This window comes from Ipomoea nil, unplaced genomic scaffold (assembly GCF_001879475.1).
Source record: "Ipomoea nil cultivar Tokyo-kokei standard unplaced genomic scaffold, Asagao_1.1 scaffold1558, whole genome shotgun sequence".
Taxonomy (NCBI): Eukaryota; Viridiplantae; Streptophyta; class Magnoliopsida; order Solanales; family Convolvulaceae; genus Ipomoea; species Ipomoea nil.
In genome coordinates, this window is record NW_017617986.1 from 1,154,275 (window position 1) to 1,166,480 (window position 12,206).

The 12,206-nt window shown below is 37.1% G+C and overlaps 1 protein-coding gene across 1 annotated transcript; it reads left to right on the top strand.

Annotated features, from left to right (window-relative positions):
• Positions 1 to 10,511: 10,511 nt before the first annotated feature.
• Positions 10,512 to 11,810, top strand: LOC109189551 (protein FAR1-RELATED SEQUENCE 5-like). Its single transcript, XM_019340161.1, has one exon. The coding sequence runs from the start codon at positions 10,512 to 10,514 to the stop codon at positions 11,808 to 11,810; it is 1,299 nt and encodes a 432-aa protein (XP_019195706.1).
• The last annotated feature ends 396 nt before the right edge of the window (positions 11,811 to 12,206 follow it).

Consider the following 12,206-nt stretch of genomic DNA (forward strand, 5'->3'; position numbering starts at 1 on the left):
GCGAAATCCATATAGATGATGAGCATTATAAAGTAGCATACATCTACTTAGCTTGAATGCCTGATTATGGATTTCTTTGTAAATTGTAAATTGTATTAAGTTTATGGATATGTGACCCTTAAATCGTTTATGTGCAATTCTGCATACATGATGACATGTGAAATTAACTGAATTCTTCCTTTTTAAGTAATTATATGAATATATGTGGTAATGTGCATGCTTGATGCCTTTGTCCATAATTGTTGATGATTTTCCATGAGTGATTTTCCATTCACTGATACTTTCCTTTTTTAGATGGAAAGTATTAGTGGTTTATTTGGAAGTCAACCTGAGGTGGAAGCCACATCTGTAGAGACAAATACATCTCAGTCTCAGCAGCCTTTCCCTCCACCTGTTCCTAAGAAAAGGAAAGTGGTTGAGACCAAATCTCCTATATGGGATCACTTTGAAAAGATCAAAGACATTGAGGGCATTGTGATCAAGGGAAAATGTTTATACTGTGCTAGAGTGTTTTGTTGTGAGTCCAAGAAACATGGGACTTCTTCTCTCAGAAATCATATTTTAAACTGCCTTAAAAATCCTCACTCTAAGGATACAAGGCAGTCCTTGCTTACTATCCAACTTGCACCTTCTTCTGCTGGAACTGAAAGTAGTGAAGGAACTGAAGGGGTGTTAGGTACTTGGGTGTTTGATCAAGACTTGATAAGGAGAGCCTTAGCTGAGATGATTATTCTGGATGAATTGCCTTTTAGGATAGTTGAGGGACATGGGTTTAGAAAGTTTGTGTTAGTTTGCTGTCCTAGGTTTAAAATCCCTTCAAGATGGACTATTAGTAGGGACATTTTAAAGATATTTTCTGATGAGAGGAAGTTCTTTAGGACTAGTAGTCAGAGGTTTAGTATCACAATTGATACATGGACCTCAGTCCAGAGAATAAACAACATGTGCATAACTGCACATTTCATTGACAGTGAGTGGAAGCTCCAAAAGAAAATCATTTCATTTGTTCCTATCTATTCCCAGAAGGGGGAAAGTACTGCAAAGGCTTTAGAAAGTTGTCTTTTGGACTGGGGTCAAAAATCAGTTTTCAGTGTCACAGTTGATAACGCTTCTAGCAATGATACTGGCCTAGGATTCTTAAAGAAGAAATTTGTGTCATGGGGTTGTACTGCTGTTAGGAGTAAGTTCTTGCACATAAGGTGCATTTTTCACATCCTTAACTTGGTGGTACATGATGGGTTGAAAGAATCTGATAATCCTGTTAAAAAAGTGAGGGATGATGTTAGGTATGTGAGAAGCTCACCTGCTATGCTTCAAAGGTTTAGGGAGCTAGCTGATGTAATGGGGGTGGAAGCCAAGAATTCCTTGTGTCTTGATGTTCTTACAAGGTGGAACTCCACCTATATGATGCTGAGTGCTGCTTTGCTGTATGATAAAGTCTTTGAAGAGTATGCAAGCTCAGACAATGGAATTAAATCTGATTTGTGTGAGAATATGCCTAACTTCATGGATTGGGAAACCATTTCTGGTTTGGTAAAGATTCTAAAATCTTTTTATGAAATGACTGTTAGGATTTCTGGTTCACTGTATGTGACTTCTAATACATTTTTCTCTGAGATTTTTGATCTGTCTTGCTTGTTAAGTAATATAGTGGAAGCTGATGGCAGTGTATACCTGGATGGTTATATGCTTATATATTCAATTATTCATTCAATCATTCTGAATTTATATTTTATATTCCATAAAGCATTTCTGTATTTATTTTGATATTTGATCAATGATTATTATGTGATATGTCTGTATGACTGTATCAGTGTTACAGTGTATGTGTATCTAATATCAATGTCCCTCAGGCCTTCATTCCTTGGCTGGGAAATGGAAAGTGTTTAATGGCTTGGTGACATTTTAAATGTTGTTGCCATTGAGCATTTGAGCTCAGCTATCACTGATTCAGACATCCAGTAATCCTTTCTGTCTTTGGCACCTGAATGATGAATGGTGTCTGGTAAAGTGGTAATGTATATGGCTTCACTTCTCTCCAGTCTTCATATCTCTGTTATTGTTAATTACTTAATTGTCTTTGGCCCCTTGTGCAATGGTGATGCTTCCACCATGTTTTCTGAATATATAGAATTGGGTTTGACATAATGTTGCCTATGTCGTGTGGTGTTTTGTGCCATACTCATATTGAGCAATTTCCCCCAATCCTTAGTTGATATGGAAAAATAGCAATCTGAGCACTCTATATAAAATTTATAAATTATCTATCATGTATAATGTATTCATCTCATATTCTCACTCATTCATGTTCAATTGTTTAAAGTTTAAATATTTTAAAGCTTATCAATGTTTTGTGTTTTTACTTATCAGGAAGAGGAATAGCCAAATAGGTTATTATCATATTATTAGGGTATTTCAATATAGAGATATAGTGGTCTACTGGTATTCTTTTTGTGAACTTGTAAATGACTAAATGTTGATTGCTGACTGCTGACTGCTGAATGCTGTGGCTTGGTAGCTTGGACTTTGGACTTTTGGTCTTTTGGAGGCTTGGATTAATGCTTACTGCTTAATGTCTGAACTTCAGTGTTTTTTATTTTTGTTATTTTGTATGCTTAGTCAGTTAGTCTGTAATCTGTATCAAATATCAATTAATCAATTATCATTTATCATTTTATGTTTTGAAGTTAGGAATGTAAATTTTAATTTGTAACTGTGAACTTGTGAAGTGTCTTACTACTTAAGTAGTTCTGTATTTTAGTAGTTAAGTTTTAAAAATCACTTCTTTTAATTAAATAAATTTATTATTTTTGCAGTTACACTTTTATCATCAATAATCGAACTATCTGACGGTTGAGTCGGATATCCGAACGGTAATTCGGAAGAATATCCGACGGAATTAAGTTAGAAAGTAAACGGATAGGTTCTCGAATATGGTATCCAAAATCCAATCGGATTAACCTTCCGCGCACCCAAACCGTCCGAACCCGTCCGTTGCACATGCCTATTCACGTGGAGCGATGTTGAAGATGCAGATGAAGGGGAGCCGGAGCAACAAATAGCAACTATGTAGCATTCTATAGGAGTATCTGTAATCTAGATGACTTGCAAGAAGGTGTTGATTTTGAAAATTTCTTTGTCACAACATATTACACTGAGCAGATTGCAAAACAAGTGACAAATGTAGAAGAAGCAGTGTCCAAAGATGAAGATGGATCTAAAGATGAAGATGGATCTGAAGATGAAGATGTTGACCTTGCTCAAGCCTACGAGGAGATGTTAAAAACTACTGCAAGGTAAGTAAACTGAATCACACTTTGACTAAGAATATTAAATCTCTTGAAATTGAAAATTCTGAATTGAAATGCAATGAAGAAACTCTTAGAGAAAAATTAGAACTTAAAACTTCAAATGAAAAGTTTTGAAAAAAGAGTTAGAAAACCTGCGAAAGCAAGTTAGGATGCTCAACTCAGGTGCTGAAAACCTAGATAACATATTAAGGACAAGTGGAACCAGTCTAACAACGCAAGTTTGGGTTATGTCAGCAAACAAGGAAATCAGCCAACCACTACTTGGGTCAAAGAAAACTCACAAAAGGCAAAAAAAGTAGTCAGGATATTTTAACCAGTTTGTTAATAAGGTGTGTTTTAACTGCAACAAAAGAGGGCGTGGTTGGAGACACTACAAGTCGACTTAGGTGAGAATACCTGGGTATGGGCAAAAGCAAGTATGGAGGCCCAAGGTGTACTGCATGGCAACAAAAGTTTCAATGTCTACGAACATGTCGTCGTCATCATGGTGTTTTGAAAATAGTGAAAATGGAGAAATCATTAGACAAGGAACACCAAGAGCTCTAGATAGTACTAGATTTGAAGAACTTCGACACAAACATGGTTTATGCACTTTGAAATGACTTTTGGAGTAATTCTTTTGTGTAAATTATGTATTACTAATTTTGTTTTGTTTTTTTTTTTCTTAAATTATATTTTGTTACAGCCGTTCCAAGAACGTATTTGCAAGTGTTCCGGGGCGACCGCGGTCAAGCGGAAAAGATGGTGGAACAAAGAAAGGGTGGCCTCCACTTCGAGACGGTGGCAATAGCCAATAAGTGAGGAAGGCGGTCAAAAGACAGTAGGAGTTGGGCACCAACTGGTCGGCACGATACCGAAGTATTGGAGCAAAATGGAGAGGAAATGAGAGACGGGCACTCGGAAACCGCACCGGACCGACTGGTAGTGAATCCCCACATACCCACCTTGAGGTGGATCCGTCACTAACGGTCGCCCGGGCGGTCAGCTACCGTCGACAGGCGTGCAAAAAGTCAACCTCGCAGAGACTAGAACGGCGGCCCACCGGCTAGTCCAGGACGTCAAAGTATCTTGACTCCCGGTCGATAGGAGGGTCCACCTGGGCTATCATCGACGGACCTTGGGCCGCCGCCAGTGAAGAGGTGGTGGCCAGAGGGTTAGTAGTGTGACCCTGACGGTCACCGGCGGCAGATGAGGATGGAGGTTGGGAAGAGGACATAACGAAAGGCAAAGAGAAGACAAGAAAGGAAAGGATGGATGAGCTGACCTTAAATACAAGTCGATGGTCGGTGGAGCCGACGGAACTGACTTGGGGAACAAGAACGCCAGCCGCCGGAGAAGGAGAGGTTTGGGGTCGTGAAAGGAGAGAATGCACCGGAAGTTTTGGAGGTCGAAGGATGAAGAATGCAGAAGGAAAAAGGGGGGAAGGCTTCGGGTATTTATAGAGTTGGTCAACTGACCAAATCACGCCACGTGTCCTCGATTGAACGGCATGGGGACGGACGTTATATCTGATAAAAACGGTTATGGAAAGACGCGTTTCGAGACTGTAAGTCTGTAACCGGCAAAAGTTGAGGGGTTTGTCATAATTACATATCTACGACCATACCGCTTCACAGAACCAGTCAGGGCAGAGGCGAAACCAATCGGCAGGTGTGCGGCCCCCCGGCTGGGCACCGGTTCGCGTAAGAGGATAATCGTATCAAGGCAATCGGGCCTTCCCGGCATGCCCTTGGTTATTTTTTTTTTACTTTTTCGAATTATTGCTTGGCTAAATCCAAAAAGTGAGGGACTGGTGATAGATACCCCGCAACGGGCGCTTAGCCTAGGGAGTAGAAGGGCAATTTGGCTCGAGCACGGCGCGACACTTGGAGAATCAAGGGAAAGGGCTTCTTCCGTTATCCCCGCTTGTCGTGCGATGCACCCGGGAGACCAGACCAGCAGATGAGCGCGTATCCAAACAGGAGCTGGCTGGCTCAGGCATGGTGATCAGGCCTGGTAGTCACGCGTGTCCTCAATCGAGCTCCCTCGAAAGAGCCTAGATAAGCGACCAGGCTCAGCGGCTGCAGCGTCTTTGCCTGAGTGCCTCAACCTTCCTATTCAGGCTACCTCACTAGGCGGCCGGTGCGTCCCCGACTGAGTGCACGCCCAGGAGCGACTAGCGGCGGATTTAGCGGAGATTCCTTTCCATGTCTAAATAGCTCCCTTTTCCAGTTTTGGTAGATGCTACATCAATTATGGTAGATTCCATAGTCGATTCGGCTCTACCTTTTGACCTACTTTCCTTGTAGAAAGCTAGTTCTCTTGTATAATTACCCCCACGGGGTCATCATGTAAAAGGTCGAAACTCTCTTGGAATAATATCGCATTATTCTTTCTCAACTACACCTAGTTCAATCCCAAAACACATGGTGCATACGGATGCAAAAACGACGTCGTTTTGCATCAAAATGTGCGTCCTACTTAAAAAAAAAAACAATTTCGATTCCCAACAACAACATTATGTTATTCATTTTTTAGTTCATTCATTCTGGATTTTTAGTTATGAAATTCTGGATGTATAGTTATGCAATTCTGGATGTATAGTTATGTAATTCTGGATGTGTAGTTATGAAGTTATATGGATGTGTAGTTATGAAGTTATATGGATGTGTAGTTATGCAATTCTGGATTTATAGTTATGAAGTTATGGATGTGTAGTTATGCAATTCTGGATGTATACATGGACAGAGCCAAAGGGGGGGCAGGGGGGTCAGCTGCCCCCCTCACCCCACCCCCACCTCCACCCCATATATAATCTTTGTATGTATATGTGTATATATAATACATGTTTGAATATTAGTATATAAAAACTGTTGATTATTAATAGGAAATGGGTTAGGTTAGTTGGTAAATTATGTATTTGGTTATAATGAAGGTCAAGGGTTTAAACCCTTTGGTTGTTAACATAATTTTACAGTTTTTTTGGCTCCTTCCCTATGGCTTTAACAGAGTCACGTATTAATTACTTTTTAAATATTTAATACACACATACATACATATATATTGAAATTCGATGTGTTATATTAATAGCTTTTTAAATATTTAATACACACACATACATACATATATATTGAAATTCGATGTGTTATATTTTTGCCCATATCCAATAATATTTACACATATATTTCTTAGGTACTTTATTTATTCATTTTTTAAATATCTCTTTTATTTTAATGTTTCACCTTTACTGGAAAAAATTTCCGAATCCGTCTCTATTCCCCCCCCCCCCCCCAACAGAATTCCTGGCTCCGTCACTGGATGTATAATTATGAAGTTATGGATGTGTAGTTATGCAATTTTGAATTTATAGTTATGAAATTATGGATGTGTAGTTATGTAATTTTGGATGTATAGTGATGAAATTATGAATGTGTAGTTATGCAATTCTGAATTTGTTTTTTTAAGTTAGACGTCAAAACGACGTCGTTTTTGCATCCAGATGCACAACATAAAGATTGGGTAAAGATACTAGTTTTAGGGAAAAAAAAAATCTAAACCATACTAATGTATAAAGGGCAAAATTGTATTTTCAATATAAATTTTCTTTATTGCTTATAATTTGAATGAAAAACTACCATTTTAACAATTCATCTCCCGTGTTTTACAATTCCGTACCCTTTTAATTGATCTAGGTACCCATTGTATTAAAACATCAATTAGTTTCATGCATAGTAACTATATATGCTTGCTGTTTAAATTAAGTTGTACTTCCTTTATTTCATTTTATGCTTTTGGTTTAATTAGTGAGACTTAAAAATTATTTACAATTCTATTTTTGTAATGTTTGAGATACATACATACATACATACATTCTACAGCTGCACGTACATAGCGAAATTACATTAATGCCCCAGTTCTAATTCATTACCGCGCCAAGTCAATTAAAAAAACAAATTAATCACAACCGTCAAACAAAAAAGAAGGACAATCAGGATCTAATCTCACGATCTCACCTAATTAGGGTGACCTCACCGGATCCAATATATATATATATATATATATATATATATATATATATATATATATATATATATATATATATATATATATATATATATACTAGTTTTTTTTACGCGCTTTGCGCGAATGGGATAATGCCCAATAATTATTTTTAAATAAGTATATCAATGTAATATTATATAGGAGACGTTCATGCATAGGTAAATAAATGTTGTCAATAGAGGATGCTAATAAATAATTCAAAATATATGGTTACAATAGATATTGATATAATGATATAGTAAAAAATATTAATACCATAATGGCCTAAATCATTTCAATAATGCAAAAGCATAATTGAAATAATATGTTTTGTTCTAAATAATCAGATGAAGATTAATTAAACCAAAAAAAAAAAAAACTTAACCTAAATTTGATTTTTTTAAAATAAAAAATTCATGAAAATCAAATAATAATTTTAAAGTAGTTCTTGATTTATAATCTTTGATGCTCAACTTTGAATGTTATGTATTTAGTCGAGCTAATTATTTTATCAAAGTTTATTTTAAATTTTATATTATATTTTTTTAATACATTTTAACATATTCATAATATATGTTTAACAATTATGCCAACTATACTTGGGATGAGGTTCGAACCTAAGACCTTTTATAAATTAAGAGTATGTTAATAATAATAAATAGTTAACGGAATATTCCGTTACTAAAGTTTAAACTAACGGAATTTAGAGTTATTTAAGGGAAGAAAATAATATAATAGAGGGTAAAAAAGGCAAATCATTAAAAGATACTAAAATCAAAATAATATAAACCATTCATTTTAAGAAACAATTAGTACCGACATTTTTTTTGTTCCAGTTAAGGGCCTAACATTATTCGCTCTTATTAGATTTGTAGATATATATATATATATATATATATATATATATATATATATATATATATATATATATATATATATATATATATATATATATATATATATATATATAAAGGGCTCTCGTGCATTTACTCCTTCCCGTGAATAATGAGGTTGAATCTAAGCCCCACGTAGCTCTTGATCGAACGAATCAGATTAACAGCAAAAATTAAGCGCGAATTGCCCATTAAGGGCATTTTTGTCCTTTTGATTATATTAAAAAAAAATAAAAAATCTGTTCCTCTTCTTCTTCGAGCGTTTTCAAAATTCACCACTGATTCCTAATCTTCGATATTTCCTAATCTCAGACGAATTTACGATCTCTACGGAATTGGCAATAAGATCTATTCTCTTCGTCGTTCAATATCATATTCGTCAAAATAAACCCTAAACCCATCAAAAACGTCAACCGAAGAACAATGGAAGAATTCGATCGAGGTATTACCCAAATTCTATCGCTTTTCTGGAATTAATTTTATCTGCACTTGTATTGGCATCATTCTTGTCTTAATTACACGCACATTAAGCACTACATGCATGCAACTTAACCACCGAATTACTGAGCTACTTTAATTAATCCGAGCCTAGAGCCTTACGCACGTAGATGATTAGGTAGTCGCATGATAATTTTTAAAAATGCACATATTACTGTTTGCCTCACACATGTTATCCGTTGAGCACGCGCACATTAATTCCTTTCCAGACGCATGTTATGTTACTGGACTCTCTGACGCACGTTAAGTAATGACATAATATTTTAACAAACACTCACGCATGTTAACTGTTCAACATGCGCACGTTAACTATTACCCTAAAGCACGTTAATTTCTCACTTGCCGCACATACTCTAGTATTTTATAAATCTGCCATATTGACAATGATCTGATTAAGTTAACGCATATTAAGTGTTCACATTACGCACGTAGAGGCTTGCAACAACGCAATCATAACTTCATGCTTATATGTTACAGTTCCCATTGACATTCAGTCTACCAACAACCCCAGTTTGAGTCCCAGTAGCAGCAGCAATGGTCATACATTGACCATATCTTCTGGAATGACACAGTATGGACTCCTCATTGTGAATATGAAATCAGACCAGTAGTAAACATGATTTTTAAAACATTGGATGCTGGTATTGAATTCTACAATCATTATGCTGCCAAAGTCGGGTTTGACACGAGGTCTAGTTCCGTCGTTACAGCACGTGACGGGACAAAAACTCAAAAGCAAATTGTTTGCAACAGAGAAGGATTTAAGAATACAGGAGCTCAACATTGTCACTCGCAGTCAAGTGCAGATGCAGGGGAAGGTCCTTCCCGTCCAAAGCGGCGAAGGGTTTCAAACAGAACTGGTTGCAGAGCTAGGATTATGTTTAAGTACATTGGAGCAGCTGGGTACCAAGTTACAACTTTTATATTGAAAAACATAATCACAGCATGTCTTCGGTTCTGGCAAGGCAGTTTCTAAAGGGAAATAGAAACATCTCCAGTGTTCACCAAAAGTTTATACTCGATTGCGCTAAAGCAAATATTGGAGCATCAAAATCACACGGTTTATACAGTCATATTGTGGGGGATTACTCTGAAGTTGGGGCGACTGTAGTTGACTTTAAGAATGTTAGAAGGGATCTCAGAACATACATATTGGGAGCTGATGCACAAATACTGGTGCATAATCTTATTAAGAAACAAGAGATGTGCCCTGCATTTGCTTTTGACTACGAAGTTGACGAAGATGAGCAGACTGTTTTGGGCAAATCCAATGTCAAAAAAGAATTTTGCTGCATTTGGAGATGTTGTCTCTTTTGATGCCACATACTCAACAAACAGGTATATATTATTCCATTCACATTCTTGCGTACGATTCATTAATTAATCCACATTTAGCATTGCCTGATCTGTTGAACCATGTTAAGATTTAGACACGTTCACTGTTTTATTGAAAAAAAGAGTTGAAATATAAATAAGCGCACATTTTCTTTTTACACCACGCATTTTAAACACTACTGTCTCGCATATTAATGCGGAATATCCAGAATTAGACTTCAATTACATATGTGTGCTATATTAATACTTAATGTGCGTTACTCTAATCCTCTAAGTGCGGCAGTTTGACACCTGTATACTGTGATGACGCTTTTTGTCTTGTAGGTACAATCTGTTTTTTACACCCTTCACCGGAGTTGATAACCATAAAAAATGTATAACATTCGGTGCTGGACTACTGTTGAAAGAAGACATTGAGTCTTATGTTTGGCTCTTTGAAAAATTTAAAAAGGCAATGGGTATAGAACCAAGAATAATTGTCACCGATCAAGATCCAGCTATGAAAGTGGCGATTCCAACAGTTTTCAAGCAAGCCAGGCATCGTTATTGCATGTGGCACATCATGTGTAAAGTTGGGGAAAAGGTGGGTCCTACGCTGAACAAGGATGAGGAATTCAGGAACAAACTGAACTCAATCGTTTGGACGTCATCTTTGGAACCTCCTGATTTTGAGAAGCAGTGGAGAGAGCTCATGGAAAAGTACAACTTAGTCGAGCACAATTGGTTTACAACTATGTTTGAGGCTAGAAAGCATTGGATCCCAGCGTATTTTAGAGATGGCTTTATGGGGGGTCTACTCAGGATAACTTCTCGTTCCGAAAGTGAGAACTACACGTACAGCCGGTTTACTGGTCCCCAATCAAGCCTAGTTGAATTCATGATGAACTTTGACAGTGCTCTTAAATCACAACGTAACACAAATGCAAAGCTCAACATTGACAATGAAGGCTACAATCCAGATATGAAGACGCCTCTAGGGATTGAAAAGCACGCTTCAATTGTCTACACCATTACTGTTTTCTATCAAGTTCAGGAAGAAATATGTGCCCCCTGTTTCAAATGTATGGTGTTGAGTGTTAGAGAAGACGGTGGAATGTTGCACTATGATATTATGGATGGAAAGAACAAAAGATTTACTGTGGTGCACAATGAAAATGACCATGAGGCCAAATGCAGTTGCAAGATGTTTGAGATGGTTGGACTGTTGTGTAGACACATATTTGTGGTCTTTAGAGACCTTGAAAAGATCCCTCTGAGGTACGTGGTTAATCGGTGGACTAAGGATGCATCTTTAAAAGGTACATTTGAAATAGATGGTGTCATTTATGATCAGAATGGATCAAAGGATGAAAAGAAGATGTTGCTGAACAAAGTGTGGTCTGATATACACTGTTGTATGGATCTGGAAAGTTCAAACATGGAGCAATTGACTGCATTTTCCCAGGTGATTAATGAACAGAAACAGCTGCTACTGTCAGGAAAGGAGAAATTGTCCCCTCAGCACAGCAAGAGGACTGTTATAGAATCATATTGTGGATCAACAGAAATTTCAGAGATCAACATACTTCCCCCGAAACATGCAAAGAACAAGGGCAGCGGTAAGCGTATCAAAAGCAGCAAGGAGTTGGCAATGGAAAAACAAGAGGGCAGGAGGTGCAATTTTTGTGGTGTTAGAGGAGATCACCATGACACCAGGACTTGCCCACTTAACCCCAAAAATAAGGACAAACAAAAGGGTAAGAAAAAGGCATAGCAGACTATTTTTTCAACGCCTTTACAGTCGAGAACGAAAATAGATAGCAAATATGAAACACAAATACTTAGTTAACTCATTTCAGAACGCTTTTTACAGTTGAGATACTTGAATTTAATGTCCAGCTATTACTAGTTTTTGTTTTTATCACTGATTTGTGTTTAACAATCACTGCTACTAGCTTAAAGTGCGTGTCATTAATACTTTACCTGCGTGCAGTTAATTCTTAATGTGCGTTGATTACACTTTTAACGTGCGCTCCATTAAAGCTTAATATGCGTAATACGGAAACCGAACGTGCGTTGGTTTATGTATAAAAACTTTGGTCTGTGGTAAATGCCAAAGTCATTACATGCGTCCATTAACATTTAACTTGCGCGACATTAAAGCTTAATA